This window comes from Hyaena hyaena, unplaced genomic scaffold, assembly GCF_003009895.1.
Source record: "Hyaena hyaena isolate Hyena2069 unplaced genomic scaffold, ASM300989v1 scaffold_347, whole genome shotgun sequence".
NCBI classification, from domain to species: Eukaryota; Metazoa; Chordata; class Mammalia; order Carnivora; family Hyaenidae; genus Hyaena; species Hyaena hyaena.
The window spans coordinates 271,328-292,775 of NW_024080979.1; the positions used below are offsets into that span (position 1 = coordinate 271,328).

The 21,448-nt window shown below is 37.8% G+C and overlaps 1 protein-coding gene across 2 annotated transcripts in view; it reads left to right on the forward strand.

Annotated features, from left to right (window-relative positions):
- The first annotated feature begins 473 nt into the window (after window positions 1-473).
- The window catches only part of NAMPT (nicotinamide phosphoribosyltransferase), a 38,359-nt gene continuing 17,384 nt past the window's right edge, over window positions 474-21,448 (forward strand). Inside the window, exons 1-5 of one of the 2 annotated variants that reach the window (XM_039249784.1) lie at window positions 474-750; window positions 1,349-1,452; window positions 14,985-15,141; window positions 16,449-16,552; window positions 19,040-19,168. In XM_039249784.1, coding sequence (XP_039105715.1) covers window positions 1,396-1,452; window positions 14,985-15,141; window positions 16,449-16,552; window positions 19,040-19,168 — 447 coding nt within the window. In that variant the 5' untranslated portion in view covers window positions 474-750; window positions 1,349-1,395. Of the gene's footprint in view, window positions 751-1,292; window positions 1,453-14,984; window positions 15,142-16,448; window positions 16,553-19,039; window positions 19,169-21,448 lie in introns of those variants that run through there. The other variant, XM_039249783.1, reaches the window with a different exon arrangement.

Consider the following 21,448-nt stretch of genomic DNA (forward strand, 5'->3'; position numbering starts at 1 on the left):
TGAACCGAAGTTGACTTTTAATTGAAGAGGTCTCCGTTTTCTTGTGATGAATCTCTCAATTCACAATGTATGTACCCCTTTCCACTCCCACTTCCCAGGTAAAATGAGAGATCTTCACAAACTTGATAGTCTATTAAATTCCTGTACCAGTTTTCATTGAACCGTACCCTCCACGGCTACTTGTATCTTGTAAAACCTAAATCTCAGAATTAAAAAAAAAAAAAAGAATAAAAGGCAGTAGCACCAGCTACTGACCATGTGGACAAAGGAAATCTCTTTCACGTAAAAATGCAACCCCGAATGGGAACTGCGCAAGTGGATGGCATGCACTTAGGTGAAGTCATCTGACGTCGTTTCCCTTGCTTCTTATTTGGAGGTTGCCCAACCATTTCCCAAGATTTAACGATTCTAACAATGATGAAAGTCAGTTTTGCACCGTGTCAAAATCTTGGCCCGTTGCCGTTTATTTCTCGGCACTATTAGATTCAATTAGGTGTGAGGACTGAATTCAACCCCCGCCTTCCGGCGCAGGGTATTTTCTCCGGGAAAGTCAAAACATCGCTCAAAGGATCAAAGAGCGCAGCCACATAGGCAAAGGAAAGCGAAGTCGATTTAGCAGAGTAAAGAGGCCCCTCAGACCTTATTCTTCACCGCAGCTCTTGGGATTTTAAAGAGAGGGTTAGAAGGACCAGGAGGGACAAGAAGGATGGAGGCAAAAGGTTCACCCCTCAATCCAAGCCGGAGACAAAGGTGAGTAACTGCGCGGGGGGAGGGACGGGAAGACCGGCGGAGGGAGGCTCCTCGGCCCCCAGCCGGGTGGCGTGACTTCTGGAAGACTCAGAAAACGGGCCAGGACTGGGAAGGACGGGAAGGTGTCAGCTGGGCGAACGAACCGGGTAATCGCAGGAGGGATGAGGCTGGGAATTACCCCTCCCCCGTCACGCCGGGAAATGAAACCGAGGGAGGAACACAAATCCCCCGCCGGACTGCCCCGCAGCCGCGTTTCCCGGAGCCAGCGTGCGGGAGAAAGAGCGCGTGCCTCACGTCCTCTCCGCCCAGCCCCGCCCCCCAGGCGCTGCGCACGCGCGGCCGCGCCCCGCCCCTCGCGTCTGCTCCGGGGTGACGGAGCGGGGGCGGTGAGCCGAGGTGAGGAGTCGGTCGGAGTCCCAAGGCTGAGAACGCGAGAGCTGCCGCTGCCGCCACCCCCCGTCGCGTCACGGCTCCCGGGCCCGCCCTCCTGTGGCCCCTCCTCCCCACTCCGCTTCCCCCTCTTCTCCCCCGCCCCTCCGACCGAGCGGTGACTTAAGCAACGGAGCGCGGTGAAGCTCATTTTTCTCCTTCCTCGCAGCCGCGCCGGTCAGCTCGCGGCGCGTGGCCCTCACACTCCCGCCCGAGATGAATGCTGCGGCAGACGCCGAGTTCAACATTCTCCTAGCTACTGACTCCTACAAGGTAGAGGTTCGGGACGAGGGCAGGTGAAGGGGGAGGAGAGGGCACGTTTGGGACGAGCGCGGGGCTGTGGGGCGGGGGACGGCCGGTCTGGGGTCGTGGCGCGGCGCGACCCCGAGGGAAGGAGCGGGTGAGAGGAGGTAGCGGCGGGATGAGGCAGGTGAAGCTAGCGCCGCAGTGGGGAGGAGGTGGATGGAGGAGGGATGGAGGGATGGACGGCAGGAGGCGGGGCTTTGGGGTGCGTGGTGGGGGGGCGCGGCGAGGGGCTGAGGCGGGCCCCTGCCGGAGCCGCCCGCCTGCCCGCCGCTGGGCTCGGGGCTCCGACGGTTGTGGCGGGACGAGGGAGGCCTGGGCGTCACCGGCCGAGCGCACGCCTTCCCCAGGAGCGCGGCCCTTTGGCCTTGGCCGGGTGGGATTGGGCCGGCCTGGGCGAGGGCTCGGCCGAGGAGCGGGTCAGTTAGGTAACGGCCCCAGGGGCTCGGCCGTGGAGAAAGGGACTGGGGTTGGAGATGTGGGTTTTCCCCGCCAAGCGGAATCGAGTGCACTCCCCGCTTGCTGAGCAGGTACGTCCCTTCCCGAGGAAGAGGTGGGCGAGGACCTAGTAGGGGTGCCGCAGCAGCCAGCCACGTTCCTCTGCCTGTGGCCGGGGTGTGGAGGACACCTATCTGCCGTCGGCAAACGTGCTGGATTCCCCTGTCCCACTCCACTGGGCTTCGTTTCAAACTCCTTTGCGCCCGGTGATCACTCAAGCTCCTTATCCCTGTTGCAAAGGCCGGTCCGCTGCCCTTTGTAATGGAATACATTAGGGCCACTACAGGATTTCTTTGAAAAGGAAAGTGAATCACGAGTTAAATTGTAGTTTTTAACCCTGGAGAACTCAGGGAAGTGGCACAATATTGGACACTTCAGTGTATTGCTGCACCATTAATTTTGTTTGAAACCCACACAAATTAGTAAAGGAAAGAATGATTAAAATGTGGCAAAGTTCTTACCCCTAGTTTCCAAATTACATGAAATAAACTCAACTTATACTTTGCTAAGCTTTGTTGGCCAACACACTTAAAAGATGAAATGTCAGGCCAGAAAACCCACTTGAACAAAATAAAGATCAGTTTTTACTTGACAGCATGGTGGTTTGAAATAAAAAGGGAAGGCATATAATGGTCTCATATTTTTGGTTTTCGTTGTGAGGTGTTGTTTTTTCTTTTGTTTTTTTGCTTTTCTTTACTTAAATAATTGGACAAAGTATTTTGGAGAATCTCATTTTACTTAAAGTTCTGTTTGTTCATTTCTTCCCAGTAGCCTTAAGATTCTACTTATAATTTAGACGGGTACTTATTTAAAGCAGAGCCAAATCTCCTTAACAAGTGGTCTTTTAAGTGGAATTTTAAAGTGGAAATCTACACCATTGAAGGAGATCAAAGTGTTACCAAGTATGGTTTTTCTAGGCCTTAAAACTTTCACTTGTCTTAGGTCCTAGCATTTTGAGTATCTTTGGTAGTGATTTTAGAATGGTCTCATTCATAGCTTTCTCTTAACTAAATTTTCTTCCCCAATTTTTTCCCTAACTAAATCTTTAAAATGATTTCCAGTTTTTTTCTTTAAAAAATTTTCTTAACAGTTTATTTATTTTTGAGACAGGGAGAGACAGAGCATGAGTCAGGGAGGGTCAGAGAGAGAGGGAGACACAGAATCTGAAACAGGCTCCAGGCTCTGTGGGCTCGGAGCTGTCAGCACAGAGCCTGGATGCGGGGCTGGAACCCAGGAACCGTGAGATCTGACCTGAGCCAAAGTCGGTTAACTGAGCCACCCAGGCGCCCCTCCAATTTTTTTTTTGATGTAGTAATTTATCATTTGATTGAAAATGGGAAATAGTTGATGGGTCTAACTTTTAAAAACAAAATGAGTGTAAATTTCTTTAGTTTGTAGTTCCTTGAGCCGTTATACATAAGGAATGTAAAATTGCCTTAACATCAATTTTCTGGGATGCTTTTAATTAGATGAATGAATTAAAGCTTTCTAATCTCCTAGCAGGGAGATATACTGCTATTAATGCACTATTATAATTTGCATCTATTTAATGGCTTATTCCTGCCTATTGTCAAATCAGACTGGTATATTTTATTCTGTAATATGAAGCCTTTTTATTTTTTATATGTGTTTTTAAGTTTTTATATTAATTTCAGTTATGTAACATTCAGTGTAGTATTCATTACAGGTGTACAATACAGTGATTCAACACTTACATAGCATCACCCAGTGCTCATCACAAGTGCCTTCCCTAATCCCCATCGCCTGTTCAACATGTCCCCCCACAAACCTCCCCCTTGGTAACCATGCCTGTACTCCATAATTACGAGTCTGTTTCTTGGTTTGTCACTCTCTTTATTTTCCTCTTTGCTCATTTGTTTTGTTTCTTAAATTCTGTTTATGTGTGAAATCATAATATTTGTCTTTGACTAGTTGATGTAGCATTATACTCTCTAGCTCCATCCATGTCTTTGCAAATGGGCCTATTTCCTTCTTTTTTATGGCTGAATAATCCATTTTGCATGTATATGTATACACACGACACACACCTCTTTTTTATTTATCAGTGGAAGAACAGTTGGGCTGCTTCCATATCTTGGCTGCTGTAAATACGGGGGTATATGTATCCCTTTGAATTAGTGTTTTTGTATTTTGTGGGTAAGTACCCAGTAGTAAAATTACTGGATGGTAAGGTAGTTGTATTTTTTTTTTTTTTTTTTTATTTCTAGGAGAGAGAGAGAGAGACAGCATGAGCAGGGGAAGGTCAGAGAGAGAGGGAGATACAGACCCTGAAATAGGCTCCAGGCTCTGAGCTGGCAGTCAGCACAGAGCCAGACGCGGGGCTCGAACCCACGAACCGCGAGATCATGACCTAAGCGAAAGTCAGACGCTTAACCGACTAAGCCACCCAGGCGCCCCAAGGTAGTTGTATTTTTAACTTGTTGAGGAATCTCAATACTGTTTTCCAGATTAGCTGCACCAGTTTGCATTTCCACCAACAATGCAAAAGTGTTCCTTTATCTCCACATCCTCGCCAACACCTGTTGTTTCTTGTGTTATTGAGTTCAGCCATTTTGACAGGTGAGAGGTGATACTCATTGTAGTTTTGATTTGCATTTCCTGATGGTAATTGATGTTGAGGATCTTTTCATGTATCTTTTGGCCATCTGTATGTCTTTGTTGGAGAATTATCTGTTCATGTCTTCAGTCCATGTTTTAATTGGATTATTATTTGTTTTGTGGGTGTTGAGTTGTAGAAGTTCTTTATATATTTTGGATTCAAACCCTTTATCAGATGTGTCATTTTCAAATATCTTCTCCCATTCGGTAGGTTGTCTTTTAGTTTTGTTGATTGTTTCCTGTGCTGTGCAGAAGCTTTTTATTTAGATGTAGTCCCAGTAGTTTATTTTTGCTTTTGTTTCCCCTGCCTCAGGAGACATACCTAGAAAGAAGTTGCTACAGCCAAAGAACACTACCTGTGTTCTAGGATGTTTATGGCTTCAGGTCTGACATTTAGATCTTTAATCCCTTTGAATTTATTTTGTGTATGGTGTAAGAAAGTAGTCTAGTTTCATTCTTTTGCTTGTGGCTGGCCAGTTTCCCCAACACTTTGTTGAAGAGACTGTCTTTTTTCCCATTGGATATTCTTTCCTGCTTTGTTGAAGATTTATTGACATGACGTGGGTTTATTTCTGGGCTTTCTAATCAGATCCATTGATCTGTGTATCTATTTTGTGCCATCTTGTTTTGATTACTACAGCTTTGTAATATATCTTAAAGTCCAAAGTTATGATACCAGCAGCTTTGCTTTGCTTTTTCAAGATTGCTTTAGCTATTTGGGGTTTTTTGTGGTTCCATACAGATTTTAGAATTGTTCTACCTCTGTGAAAAATGCAGTTGGCATTTTGATAGAGATTGTATTAAATGTGTAGATTGCTTTGGGTAGTATAGACATTTTAACAATATTTGTTCTTCTAGGTTATGAACATGGGAGAATGTCTTTCCATTCCTTTGTGTTGTCTTCAATTTCTTTCATCAGTGTATTATAGTTTTCAGAATACAGGTCTTTTACCTCTTCAGTTAGATTTGTTCCTAAATGTCTTACTATATTTGCTGCAAATGTAAATGGGAATGTCTTCTTAATTTCTCTTGCTATCGCTGCAGTATTGCTGTATAAAGATTCAAGATTTTCTAGGAGCACCTGGGTGGCTCAGTTGGTTAAGCATCTGACTTCAGCTCAGGTCATGATCTCACAGTTTGTGGGTTCGAGCCAGAGCCTGGAGCCTACTTTGGATTCTGTGTCTCCCCTTCTCTCTGCCCCTCCCCTGCTCACGCTGTCTCTCTCTCTCTCTCCTAGAAATAAATAAAAATATTTAAAAAAAAAAAAAAAGATTCAAGATTTCCATACATTGATTTTTGTATCCTACAACTCTACTGAATTCATTCATCAGTTCTAATAGTTTTTTGGTGGAATCTTTTGAGTTTTCTATATATGGTGTCATGTCTTCTGCAAATAGTGAAAGTCTTACTACTTCCTTACGAATTTGGAAGCCTTTTCTTTTAGTTGTCTGATTGCTGTGGCTAGGACTTCCAGTACTATGTTGAATAAAAGTGGTGAGAGTGGACATCCTTGTCTTGTTCCTGACCTTAGGTGAAAAGCTCTCCATTTTTCCCCATGCAGGATGATGATAGTTGTGGGTTTTTCATATATGGCATTTATTATGTTGAGGTTTATTGCCTTTAAACCTATTTTATTGAGGGTTTTTATCATGAATGGATGTTGTACTTTGTAAAATGCTTTCTCTGCATCTATTGAAATGATCATGTGGTTCTTATCCTTTCTCTTATTGGTGTGCTGTAGCATGTTAATTGATTTGAGACTATTTAGCCACTCTTGCAACCCAAGAATAAAATCCCACATGATTGTAGTGAATAATTCTTTAATGTATTGTTGGATTTGGTTTGCTAGTAATTTGTTGAGAATTTTTCATCTGTGTTTATCAGAGATACTGGCCTGTAGTTAGTGGTGTCTTTATCTGGTATTGATAAAGTAATGCTGGCCTCATAGAATGAATTTGAAAGTTTCCCTTCCTTCCTTCCTTCCTTCCTTCCTTCCTTCCTTCCTTCCTTCCTTCCTTCCTTCTTTCCTTCCTTTCTCTTTCTTCCTTCCTTTCTTCCTTTCTTCCTTTCTTTCTTGAATAGTTTAACAAGAACAGGTATTCTGTCTTTAAATGTTTGGTAGAATTTGCCTGGGAAGCTGTCTGGTCCTGGACTTTGGTTTGTTGGGAGTTTTTTGATTACTGACTCACTTTCTTTGCTAGCAATAAGTCTATTCTAATTTTCTATTTCTTTCTGTTTCAGTTTTGGTAGCTTATATGTTTTTAGGAATTCATCCATTTCTTCTAGGCTGTCCAATTTATTGGTATATCACTTTTCACAGTATTCTCAGAATTGTTTGTGTTTCTGTGGTGTTGGTTGCTATTTCTTCTGTCTCATTTGTGATTTCATTTATTTGAGTCCTTTCTCTTCTTTCCTGATGAGTCTGTCTAGAGGTTTATCAATTTTGTTTTGTTTTTCAAAGAATCCACTTCTGATTTCATTGCTCTATTCTCTTGCTTTTTTTAAGTTTCTATATCATTTATTTCTGCTGTAGTATTTATTATATCCTTCCTTAGGTTGGTTTGGGGTTTTGTTTGTTCTTTTTCTAGCCTCTAGGTGTAAGGTTAGGTTGTTCATTTGAGACTTTTATTGCTTTTTGAGATAATCCTGTATTGCTATAAACTTCCCTCTTAGAATCGTTTTGGTTGCATTCCAAAGGCTTTGAACGATTGTGTTCTCATTTGTTTCCATGTACTTTTTAATCTATTCTTTTATTTCTTGATTTACCCATTCATTGTCATTTAACCTCCCTGTATTTGTCATCGTTCCAGGTTTTTTCATGTGGTTGACTTCTGGTTTCATAGCATTGTGGTCAGAAAAGATGCATAGTGTGGCTTTGATCTTCTTGAATTTGTTGAGGCTTCTTTCGTGGCCTAATATGTGATCTATTCTAGAGACCGTTCTGTGTGCATTTGAAAAGAATGTGTATTCTATTTTAAGATAGAATGTTATGAATATATCTGTTAAATCTATCTGCTCATCCAAATCCATTGTTTCCTTACTGATTTCCTGTTTAGGTGATCTGTCCATGGATGTAAGTAGCGTGTTAAAGTCCCTTACTGTTATTGTATTAGTAGCAATTAATTCCTTTATGTTTGTTATTAACTGTTTTATGTATTTAGTATTTCTGTGTTGGGTGCATAAATACTTACAGTTAAATCTTGTTGGATTGTCCCCTTTATTATTATATTCTTTGTCTCTTTTTACAGTTTTTGTTTTACGTTTATTTATTTTTGAGAGAGAGAGAGACAGAGACAGAGAGAAAGCGAGGGAGGGGCAGAGAGTGAAGGAGACACAGAATCCAAAGCAGGCTCCAGGCTCTGAGCAAGCTGTCAGGACAGAACCCCATGCGGGGTTCAGACCCATGAACCTTGAGATCATGACCTGAGCCAAAGTGGGATGCTCAACCAACTGAGCTACCTAGGAGCACCATGGTTTTTGTTTTAAAGTCTACTTTGTCTGAGAAAAAGTATTGCTATTCCAGCTTTCGTTTCACATCCATTTGCATGATAGGTGTTTCTTCATCCCCTCACTTTTTAATCTGCCAGTGTCTTTAGATCTAAAAGGAGTCTCTTGCAGGCATGATGTAGAAGGGTCTTATTTTTTCTCTATTCTGTCACCCTAATCTTTTGACTGGAGTGTTTAATTCGTTTACATTCAAAGTAATTATTAGAAGATATGTATTCAGTGCCATTTTATTATTTTTTTGTAATTGTTTCTGACGATTTTCTTGAGATTCTTGTCTTTCTGTTTCATGGTTTCCTGGTTTTCTTTAATGATATATTTGGATTTCTTTCTCTGTGTTGCATATTTATTAGTGGTTTTATATTTGTGTTTACCATTAGGTTTGTATGTAACCTCTTTGGCATATAGCAGTCTGTATTAAGTTGATGGTCGTTGAAGTTTGAACCCATTCTTTACTCAGCTACAGCTGAGGCAAATATGACTGGGAGGGGCAATTCCGCCCAAGTGCACAGTGGCAGGGTCTTGGTGTAAGCAAGATAGGTAGGGAGTGTGGGTCCTGCACTGGTTCCCACAGGTGGCCCTGTGCTTATGCTGAGGGGTAGGGGGTGGCATGAAATGGATTTTGCCAGTTCCTTTGTTCCCACAGGAGTCTCTCTGTGAATGCTGTCTCTCTGGGACATGCTCCATCATGAGCAGATAACCTCCCCACTGTGCGCCCTAGCTGTTTTTCAGATCACTGTTTTCACACTGTATGTTCATGGGCTGTTTGCCTGCTTTCTCTCCAGGAGCAGGGCAAGGCCCTTGGCTCTATCCCAGCCAAGCCTGCTGATCTTTAAAACTCCAGGCTTTAAGCCCTGCTGGTTGCAAGAAGTCACAAAATTTGGCTCCTCTTGCTTTATAAGCCAAGTGCTATGGGGATTCATATTCCCCTGTGCTCCCTTGTGTGTTCATCTGCCTGTAGCCTTTCTCCCTTCCACCACAGCAGCTATGATCCATTTCTCCCAAACCACTTCTCCATAATTCTGCCTTCTTTGATGTGGCCTCTTTTCTACCTTTAGTTGTAGAATTTGTTCTACCAGTCTTCAGGTAAATTTCTAGGGTATTTAGTATGATTTGATAATTATCTAGTTGTTTTGGGACAAGGCAAGCCTAAGGTGGTCCTGTTCTACTGCCATCTTCCAAATTGGTCTAATATGAAATCTTTTTAGTAAGATTTTTAATTTTCCCCCCAAAAATATCCCTCAAGAGGATTTAGTCAAGTTGACATGTTTTATTCCACACTAATATTTTTAAGTTTCATTTGCCTTACATATTTAGTGGTCCTTATAGCCTATATCCCATTTTATCTTCTTAGATGAAAAAGAGACAAATCAGAATCTTGATGTTAGAAGCAATGAAATTTTTATTTGGCAATTAAACGAGACTATTACTCATCCTTATCAGTACTTACAAACTACTGGCTAAGTTAAAGAAGTGAACCTAGTGGTTTTAGACATGTTGATGGATAAGAGAATATCATTGATTTCTTCTTTCTAAAACTGAAGAAAGAAACGTTGGTTGTCTAAGGACTACAAAAAGGTTTTTTGCAAGTAGGATAGTGCTTAAGCACATGACAGCACAGGTGCTTTGTTTTCTCTTGTCCCCTCTCCAGAGGGTTCATTTCTGTAATCTCATACTATATCATGCATAATAAGGAACTGAGAAAACAGGTAAATGTGGTCTTTTTCCGTTTTCATCTTGGGTGCCTGTTTAATCATTTTCATAATGGCATAAACCAAAATTATCTACTGGGTTGTATTTACATTGTGGTAGGCCAGATAGGGAAAGGCGCATTGAAGGGTGTTAGCCATTGCGACGCTTAAAAGGCATTTGGAACTTTTCATGAAGGAGACAGGTCAGCTTTCTGTTTGGGGGTAGGGAGTTCCCCACCTATATCTGGGGTAGCCAATGATTAGTTTACAAATAACTGCCTCATTAAAAGATGTATTTCTGTTCCTTGTTCCTTTTCCTTCTGTGTGGATGTTTGTAAAAACTACAGCAGAGAATAGTTTGATTATTTCTGAACATTTATCCTATTAGCAGATAAAAATGGCAGACGTTAATTGAGTTGAAATAAACAATATATAGTGTACAACAGTAATCTCTAAGCAGTTTACACATCACCCATTGTTATGAATTGTGCTGTCCAGTGTGGGTTGCTTCTCAAAAGGTCATTTATAAACTGGTTATTTAGAACTCAGCCCATTTTCATCAGTTCATTTCATAAATATTAGAGATCTCCTAGGTATTGTAAAAAACAAAAGGTGTCTCTTAAAATTCAGGATGGGTGAAAATTGGTTTTAGAGAAGTTACAGAAGATTTTATAATTTATGTATGATGATTAGGCACCCAAGGTAGATTTTGTAAAACAGAACATTTTGCTGCCTCGTTAATGGCGGAATAAGAACCCTTAAAGATTTGGGCTTTTTGGAAGAGTTGGGGATGGATGAGAATTGTCTCACTGGCAATTTAGTCCTGGCTGAGACTTTAGCTCTCCATTGTCCTTCTATGAATTGTCCCTATTTTTCATAGTTGCTTCTTTTTCATTGCTTTTGAAGAGGCAGCTGAGTTATATCACAGTGGGTCTCCTAGCAGCTGGAGCTTTATGAGGCATGGACTAGTGGCTTTCAGAAATTACCTGTGCATTCTGATGATGCAGTTTTCTAGTAAGCTTGATACCATAAATTATACAGGAAGCTCAGGCAATAGAAATAAAATCCTATATGTAAGTCATGATTGTACTTCATAGGAAGATTAACTTAGGTCAGTAATAATTTTATAATTTTATAAGATTTTGCAAAACAAAGATACAAGAAGCTGGTGTTCTCTTTGTCAGTTGATTAAATCTTTTTCAGAAGTACAGCTAAAGTATAAATTATCAGACACTCTGTGCCAAAGAGGTTTAAGGGAAGGGGTAGTATGATTTGACAATTTCCTCTCTTCCCCAGAAGATAATCCAAAAATCTTTAAGCCATATTTTTGAAGTTATTATTGCTTCAAAAGCCAAATAGCAAAGAATTATTTTCTGCAGCAACAGAACTATTTCCAGGGTTTGAGAAATTTTAAAAAGTGTTAATTATTTATTTATTTATGTATTTTTGCTATTTTAAGCATAGTAGCATTGGAGAGACATAAAGTCTTAGCCATTCATTGTAAGGTTGAGTGGATCCTCTTCTGAAGGCCCTTATAAATTATGAAGATAATAAAACTTACTCTGTAGCATTCTCTGTTACCCCATGTGCTCTTATGTACACATGGTATTGTTAAAAAAAAAATGTTGACTTACGATCATTCCTTAGCTGTTAACATTATAACTGGTAAAGTAGGTTAGTAGTGATTGCCTTCGGACATGTGATCTCATTGTGAGAGGAAAGCTCGTGAAAAGACACCAGATCAACATTATGGAATATCTGGAGAGGCTCAGGAAAAAGTTAAAGAGTTTGCCCTCATAGAAGGATTCTATGCAACTTAAATATATCTCATACTTCTCTTTAAGTGTCATACTTGGGACAAGGATATTACCCTAGGGATTATAATTTTTAGAAGCTTTTCATGAAATAAATCACTCACATGACTGTAAAATTAAGTTCTGTTAAAAGAACTACATTTCCTTATGTGCCTGTGTTCTTTACCACACATGTATTTATGTACTGGTAGTACTCTGTTAGCTGGAGGAAAATCATGCTAGTTTAGGAAACATTTTTAAGAGTAAGGTTTGCTGAGGATATTATGAGAAAATAGCTATTTTCATCTTATAAAAATGTTAAATTTATTATAGAACCATTTCTCTATTGATAGAAACTAAAGTAGTGCTAAGAAAACCAACGTGATGTAAGAGCTCATTTTTTGTAGTTCACTTTAATTTTGAATACTGTGCAACTTTGTTAGCTTTACATGACATATTTAAAACTGAGCTCTAATCCATTCCTTCCATAGCCTTTCCCCATCTCCGTAAATGGCACCATTATTCACCCAGTTGCTCAAGCCAAAAATGTAGGAACTAGTTTTAACCCCTCACCCTTACTATTCCCCACGTAGAGTGTTTTAGTCAAATTCTCCTGTATCTCCAACTGAGACACTTCTCTCACCTAAGATAGTCTTTGGTAGTTATCTTTTATCTGAGAGGCCTGCTTCCTCTTTGGTCACCTTGTAATCCATTCTCCACCTCACTGTCAAGCTGATTCTTATGAAATATGAATCAGATCATATTCATTCTAGCTTAAAACATACTTTTTACTTCCATTTTATTTCCCCATCCTCAGACTCTGAAACTGCCTGATACATAGTGGACACGGGATATATATTTGTGAATGAACTATTTATAGAATAACAACTTATTAATTTGATTTTCTGCTGTATCATCTCATTTTCTAGTGAAGGTCCCTAGGGATTCAGAGAGATCAGTTTAGCAGAAAGTAAAATGAAGAGGATAGTAAACCTAGCAAAACTAGAAACACTGTAAATCATCTGTTGGCTGTATTTGTAGAATAGTGTTTATGAAGAAGCTTGGTTTAAAAATTTCCCCAGTTAAAACAGTGGTATTAGCCAATGTAATTATATCTAAGTATACTATTTTATTCTATGAATATTCATTGGTAGGTGGTTAGTGGTAAATTAGACTTCATGGTTAATTAACTGCTTTAGCTAAATTCTAGAACAGTTCTCTAAAGCTGTCCAAAGAAGATTTTTCTTTTAATGTTTGTTTATTTTGAGAGAGAAAGAGAGCAAGTGTGCACAAGCAGTGGAAGGACAGATCGAGCGAGCGAGAGAGAGGGAGGGAAGGAGAATCCCAAACAGGCTCCACGCTGTTAGCATGGAGTCCAATACAGGGCTCAATCTCACTAACCTGTGAGATCATGACCTGAGCCAAAATCAAGAATCCAACACTTAACTGACTGAGCCATGCAGGTGCCCCTGTGCTAAGGTTTTAAGTACCATAATTAAACAGGAAGGCAGAAGTAAAGCTTTAAAATTATAAATATGTTCAGTTGTTGTCCAGAACTGGGACTCTAATTGGTCAAAAAATTTTAGTATACTTTTAGACCAAAGTGGAGTTAAATGGTTTAGGGACATTTCCATTCAGGTTTTAACTGTTTGGTCTACTCAAAAGATTCATTTGCCTTCTCCTACTTTTAAATCTCCTAGATTTAAAAGTAAATTCATAAAGATGTACCATTAAGTATCTGAACTGTAAAAGGTCAGACTAACTATTGAGAGTCACAACTATGGATCTTGCTTTTATAAACTTGCATGATGTGATCCAGACTTTCCTTTGATTTTGACTTCATCATAGTTGACTTTTTTTCTACCTCACTGTTTATTCCCACTAAAGGAGTTAAGAGTTATTTAGATTGTAAATGGGGCATTTTCATTTTTACATACTTCTTGGGTATGTTTTTAGATGGTGTTATGTTTTTCTAATCAGTTAAAATAGGGTATCGTTCCTATAAATCTTTATGTTGTTTTCACATTTTAGTGAATTGGCTTGAAGATTTAACTGCTCTGGGTTTGGCTTTAGCTATTTCACTGAAATGCTGCTTCAGGTTCCAGTGGTATCAGTCTCCAGGTTCTAACCTTGAAAAAAAACCCTGGTGTAGAAACCTCTAGGTTTAAGATTCACCTCCCAGTTGCCTTCAAGTAGCATCAGGGTACTGTTTTCATAGAGTGACAAGTTGTTCTGTTGGAGCAGAAACATTTATTAATAAAATAAAATGTTTATTAATAAACATTTGTGATTTTTTTTTCCGCTCACTATATAGAGTATATTCATCTTAGAATTTTTGTGCTAAACTACAGAGATTATTTAGGTTAAAGTCAAGTTTTATTAGGATTAAGATTGTGCAACCAAACAAGGAAAGCATTGGCTTCCCTAAACTGGGGATCAGAGCTAACCAGGAAACATGGTTCATTTATGAAACTTGTGCTGCAGAGATTATTCTGCCATGACCTACCTTACCACCTTATACCTTAAGTTTTAAGGCATCATTCCTACTGTTTCAACAGAGTAAATATACATTAATCTTCCAGTTACTTTCTGTTGGTAAAATGTTTTAGTCACATTAAAATATTTAAAAAATCAACCATAATGAACTCATTTTTTTCTTAAGAAATAATTAAGACATTAATTGTCAACAGTGACTCTTACCCAATTCATGGAAAATAAATTTATGGTAATACTTATTTTTATACCCCTAAGGATTTGATGTTACATTGGATAGACTGACTTACCAATTTGGTGGTAATTGGAGAAAAAGTAATGTTATAAGACAGGATATTTTTTCTCCTACTGTTGCTTTCATCTAGGTTACATAGTGTTACTGTGAAGATAGAAGTCATTCTCCCTGCCTCCCTCTCTGTACAGATGAATAAGTTGAGTCATGGGAAGGCCCTGCCTATTGACTTCTTAGACATACCACATTTAGATAGTAACAGCACCACATTCTGCTTCCAGTTCGTTCTTTTGTATTCTGGGTATGCCCCTGCCAGACAGCTACATCCCTCTTTCCCTGAAGGAAGACCATTCCCCAAGATCAAATGAGATACCTTTCTTCAAACTTTAATTTCAAGTGTCTGTCCAGCTTAGAGGCCTCGCACTTCCTTAAATTCAGTTGATTTGTTTATAAAATTTAATATTTTCCTGTGGTTTTCAAAGTAAGATAGTGAACATTGAAAGTATCCTAATAAGTATGATACTTATTTTTTATTCTTTACAGCCAGGAAAAGTAGCTGATGAATAGCAAATAAGTATAGTTTCTCTGGTTTTAAATAATTTCAAGCCCTTTCTGTCATGATTTGTATTCTATTCAAATATTTTCTAACTCAAGTATTGCTTTCTCCTTTAGGTTACTCACTATAAACAGTACCCACCCAATACCAGCAAAGTTTATTCATACTTTGAATGCCGTGAAAAGAAGACCGAAAACTCCAAAATAAAGAAGGTGAAATATGAGGAAACAGTATTTTATGGGTTGCAGTACATTCTTAATAAGTACTTAAAAGGTATTATTTTTCCTAGTACATTTAAAACACTGCTTTTATGTCGCTCTTTATAATTTTTCTCTTATATTGTTATATTCTATTATTTAAAGAACTCTCTGAAGTGATAATTTTGATATTTACCAAATTACTTTGACTATTGTAGGGTTTTTTTTTAATTGTAAAACGTGCTAATTTGAATGCATTAAATCTTACAGTATATGTGCTTGGTTCTAAATATGAGAAAGGTTTACTAAAACTAATAAATTTGGGAATAAGTTTAGAAAAGTCAATAATTTTCTGAGGCTAATCTGGTATGTTAATAGATTTTAAGTCCTTAATTCACAGTAAAGAATTCGTTATTGACCTGGGAACTCATTTTGAATTTTGGGAGCAATTAGACTATTTTTATTATAGTCATTTTTTTCTTAAAGCCTGTTTTTCAGAGCTCTCTGACACTGTGGCCTTAGTCTCAAATGTATTTTAAATTGGAAAACCCCCAAAATAATTTCTGTGTGATTTTATTTGAAAGTCCATTTCTGGTTTGTTTTATAATGATATTTCAAGGGAGTTGGAGGGAGGGAACAGTTCTCAAAAGTTGTATACATTGTATACATTTTGGAAAATTTCATCTCTGACCTTTTGAAACAGAAGTAATCTCAGAATTGAATACAGATTAAGTTGAATTTTACACAGATAAATACTGAAAATATTCTATAATCTTGGCAAAATTTTTAAGACTGAAATTACACTTCAATTTTACAGCTTAAAAACTTTATAGACTATGACATTATTATACCTAAGATATATTGATTGCCCATTACAGGCCAGCATTATGCAAAGTGCTTCCTATGTCTTAATTCAGTCCTCACAGCCCTCTTGTAAGTGGGTACTCGACTATTACACTCATTTTACAGACAAAGATAACTAAAAGTGTATTTGAGGAGCAAAAGCTTAAACTTAGTAATTGTGAAAATTACTGGATCATCAGCCCTGAAGACATCCGTTATGAATAAATCAAAAAAGTTCACTTGGAAGATTATCAGATTTGAAGAGTATTTAAATTAATAGTGATAGAAAAAAAAAACTTTTTGTAATAATTTGGCACCTGTTTTTCAAATTGGAAATTTCACACATGCTTAGGGTGAGTGATCAGAAGTGCAAATTCATTTACTGGCTCTGCCTGTTGACTCTGGGTGATCATTTAACCTCTCAGTTCTTGTTTGTTTATCCACAGAATGGTGAACTAGGTAGAGACCTCAATCCTACCACAACTCAGCAATTCATAGAATGCCTTTAGAAATTTAAACAGGAAACATTTGTCCTTTTAGGTAAAGTAGTGACCAAAGAGAAGATCCAGGAAGCCAAAGAGGTGTACAGAGAACATTTCCAGGATGATGTTTTTAATGAAAAGGGATGGAACTACATTCTTGAGGTAAAAAATGTTTTTAATATTTTGCTCTACTTTGGTTTTTCTCTTAGTTCAAAATTTCTTACAAAGGAATTTGAATAGAAGATGTTCTATAGTTACAACTTTTTTCTGTCTGACCCAATATAACATCTATTTTAGACATTCTTGTAAAAAGTTAAGGGTAATATTTAAATTTTTTTTTTCTGGTGGCAAATCATTAGTATATAGAATCTATAGCAGGTGTAAGTAATTTGTTGTAACATAAATGAATTATGATTCAAATAGCCTTTTTCAGCAGGGGGGTTTCATCTTTTCTTTGAAAGTATTAAGAAGGGGCATGGTTATTTGGCAATTTTGAAATTTGGTCTATTTTCTTGGCTATAGCTTATCTAAGATAATAGATGTAGTGAGTCTATCACTACCCAGTAATTCTAGGAAATTTCCCTTACTGAATAATTGGAATGGTTTGGTGTAGATCCATGAAGTTGATTTTTATTCTTTGTTGTGCTGTAATATTAATACCTAGCGTGTTTGGATCGATTACCTAGTTTTGAGCATCAGGAGATATGGGAATTGAGTTTTAAGAGTTGAATGTCCCCTGGCGGTGGTGATTATTATGAAGATAGGTTGGGAATGGGATCTTATGGCATCTTGGGAAGATAGGTTGGGAATGGGATCTTATGGCATCTTGGCATGTTAAATGTTCATTAATTTATATCTTAAAAACAAATGTCTTTCCCATTGTAGAGTATCAAACACAAAATAATTAGAGTTAGTTTAACTTTCAGGCCTATAGTGTAATACTGAGTTTTACTATTTTTTACTTATGGATCTTTGAAGAAGTCAAGAAAGCACTTTGTGGTGTAATTTCCCTGTATTTTAAGTAACGTCAGTAAAATCTGTTGGCTGACTCCTGCACTTCTCCCATTTGGTTTGTTGGGGAAGAGAACAGTAATAGATAAGTGTTACACTCTATATAATTCCAAGTAGGCAGGGTGATAAATCTTTTGACTTTATCAAAATCTTAGGGATCTAAGATTCTAAATCTTAAGAGATCTAACCTAGAGATGGTCTTATCTAACACTGTTGGAAGAATAGTCTCTTGAGATGAGAGATGTTGAATGATTTGCCCACAGTCCAAATCCAGATTTTTGAGTCCAAGCTAGGATTTCTAAGACAGTATTCTTTCTGCTATATCGTGAGACCTCCAGTGCTTCTCATTAAACAGATTTTTTTAAATCTATTTACTTGTCACAAATCACATAAAACCTACTAGGATTTCTGAAATAATTTGCCGTTGTAGCCAAAATTTAGCCATAGCTCTTAACTTTTTTTTTTTTTTTTAAATTTTAATGTTTTATTTATTTCTAGGAGAGAGAGAGAGAGACAGTGTGAGCAGGGGAGGGTCAGAGAGAGAGGGAGTCACAGACTGAAACAGGCTCCAGGCTCTGAGCTGGCAGTCAGCACAGAGCCCGACGTGGGGCCCGAACCCACGAACCGCGAGATCATGACCTGAGCGAAAGTCGGACGCTCAACCGACTAAGCCACCCAGGCGCCCCCCATAGCTCTTAACTTTTAAGAGAAGGGAGGCATAATTAAATATCTGATGACATACTCTGAAATAGGTTTCAGCCTTATTTTGGAGAGAATTCTTGTACTTGGATATTGATTGCCAAAGCTCTAGAAAGTATACTTAATGGTTAGTCTACCACTACTATGAAAACAGTTTCAGGTCTACTACCAGAGTCTACTACCAGAATAAAGAGAGAACGTGTTTAAGGTTCTTCTACTGGAAGGGGTCTCTCTCTCTTTTCTCTCTCTCTCTCTCTCTTTTTTGTTTGTCATTGTTTTGTTTGTATTGATCTTTACTAGTAGTCCCTTATTTTATCTTTTTTTTTTTTTTTAACGTTTTTATTTATTTTTGAGAGAGAGAGAGAGACAACGTGAGCAGGGGAGGATCAGAGAGAGAGAGACACACAGAATCCGAAGCAGGCTCCAGGCTCTGAGCGTCAGCACAGAGCCCGATGCAGGGCTCGAACCCAGGAACCGTGAGATTGTGACCTGAGCCAAAGTCGGACGCCCAACTGACTGGGCCACCTAGGCTCCCCAATTTTATCTTTTATTTTTAGCTTTTCTTTTACGAAAATGGCTATGTAGAAGAAAGATAGTGCCCTTGGAAATTTTTGGAATATCTTGGAATGAACTCTTCTCTTTTTTTGAAATCTTGAGAAAAACCAACTTCTTTGTTTTGACCAGTTTGAGATATCTCTATCTTCTAGTAGAAATGTTCTTAACAGAAGTACTTTGACTACATAAAATGTAAAAATTAACATCAGTGCCTAAACTTTAGCTAATTTTAAGAGAATAAGGATATTATTAGTAATATACAACATGTACAATTGCACTTTCTGTGACTATAAGTTTAGCTTCAGTAAAATATAAAGAACCTATTAAAGCAGGTACATGATTATCATTTGCTGAATGAATAACAAATTCATTATTTCTTACCAGAAATATGATGGGCATCTTCCAATAGAAATAAAAGCTGTTCCTGAGGGCTATGTCATTCCCCGAGGAAATGTTCTCTTCACAGTGGAAAACACAGATCCAGAGTGTTACTGGCTTACAAATTGGATCGAGGTGAATTGTTTTGTTTTGTTTTTAGTTATTATTTAACATTAATTGAAGATGTAAAAACCATTCAACTGGGATTCTAGTTTTAAAATTGCTGCTGATAAAGCTATGTAATCTACAATTTACTAAATCTTTCCAGGCCTTAGTTTCCTCATTTATAAAATGACTGTTAAACTAAATAATCTTTAAGATTCCTTCCAGTGAAATCTAACATTCTGAGACTTTATCTATGTGAAATTATTAAGAACTAGTAACTGGTAAAATTCATTTGGCTTCCATCTCATTTGTTGCAATCTGAAATATATGTTGTCAGAGAGAAAACTGAGATAAACAGCACATGTATATTTTTAGTAACTTAAGATACTTTGTGGATATTCTGTTCTAATTATACTAAGGGAATTTTGTTCAGAGTTTTAATAATAGCTTTCTTCATTATCTAATCAATTTAGAGCCAAGGCTTTACCACCTGATATTTCTTATCTAAGCACACTGAATACTTGCTGATCATGAAGTCCAAAAAGGAGGATACGTTATAGACTCTGAGTTTATATTGCAAGGCTTTTTGTTTCTTTTCCTTTCATGTGGACCCAAGTAGTCCTATTTTCACATGCTCATAGTTTTGATATTATTTAGATAATTAGCATCTCAACAGTTCAATTTCGGTTTTATCTATTAGAGGAAATACCGTAGAAAGTGAATAGAGAAATACCACCTTTCTATCTGAGAGGTATTTTTTACTTAGTGCATAGAATAATTCTTTATCTTGTTAGTTTATTGGTTAAACTTATTTGTTGTTGTATTGTAAAATAATACATTTGAGGTTATTTATAAGGACTAGAAAATTTAGGAGAATTAAGAGGTCCAAGAATATGTTTGAAATACAATTTCTAAGTTGACAGAAAATTTAGAAATTTCTTAATTAGACTCTTTATGGGACATTAGCTTATAGTAGGCTAAAAGGCCCAGAAAAAAATGTGCACTTAACCAAAATAATGATTTTAAGTAGTTTACTGCTGTTTCTTAAAACTTTGAGTTAACTATGAACTCAAAGTAAAAGAAAACTTACCTCATTATTAGTTTTTGTATAGCTGTTAACAGTATTTGTACTGGGAAATATGTGATTTTAAGAGAATGGCATTATTAAAAATACAAGAGTAAGAGTTCTTAATCACATCATCTGTCTACCTTCAATGCCAGAAGATCCAAACAGATAAATCTTATTTTGAAAATCATGATCAAGGGTAACCTTTTTTCACTTTTTTTTTTTTTCTCTGATTGAGGGTTTAGTCAATAAGTACTTTTCCCTGGGTCTAGTTGAATTTCCATAAAGCGGATATTTACGGACAGGTTCCCAGTTCACCTCGCTTCATGTATGTTTTTCTTTATCGTCTTCAGAAAGTGAAAAAACACTAGCCTTTAAAAACAACCACCACCAAAAAACCTATTGTCATAATCATTATTTGTGTGTATTTCACTAAAAAAACCATAAAGTTAAAAATTTTTATATATAGACCTCTTAGAGCAGTAGTTAGCAAATAAAGAAATAACATTAAAAAAAAAGAAATAACATTTTTAATTTAAAATAATTAAGTGTGGGGGCGCCTCGGTGGCTCAGTTGAGTGTCCAACTCCTGATCTTGGCTCACAGTTCGTGAGATTTAGTCCCTCTGATAGCGCAGAGCCCACTTAGGATCCTATTCTCTCTCCTCTCTCTCTGCCCCTCCTCTGTTCTCTCTCTCTCAAAATAAATAAATCTAAAAAATTTAAAAATTATTAAATGTAAAATCCAGTGTGAGAGTGCTAGCTTTTGAAGGGAAGAAAAATGTACATTAGTGCTTGTTGTTATTTGTTTAGAACCTGAAACAGAACTTGCATCAAATTTACCTTCTATTCTACTAATAAATATGATTTTAAGTAATTTCAGTCCTTGCTAGGTATTTTTATCTAAGCCACAATTTTATGGTCTGACACAGTCCCTATTGTAGTTTCTGATAGATCCTGTGTTCTATAAAAAATTATGTTTACACTTGATACCAAGTTTCCAGAAGATACTTTTTCATAGTAACTTTGCATCCTTTGTGGGTTTCTGTTGTGAGGGTTAGAGGAGGTTTATCCTAATCTTATCCATCCCCAACCCAAGTTTACCACCTTGTATATGAAATCCGTTACCAAATCCAACAAACTTGTTATTTACAAACTTAAAGTTTTTCTTCAGGCAATCCTTGAATTAAAACATTTTATTTATTTTTTAATTTTCTTTAAATGTTTTTTATTTATTTCTGAGAGA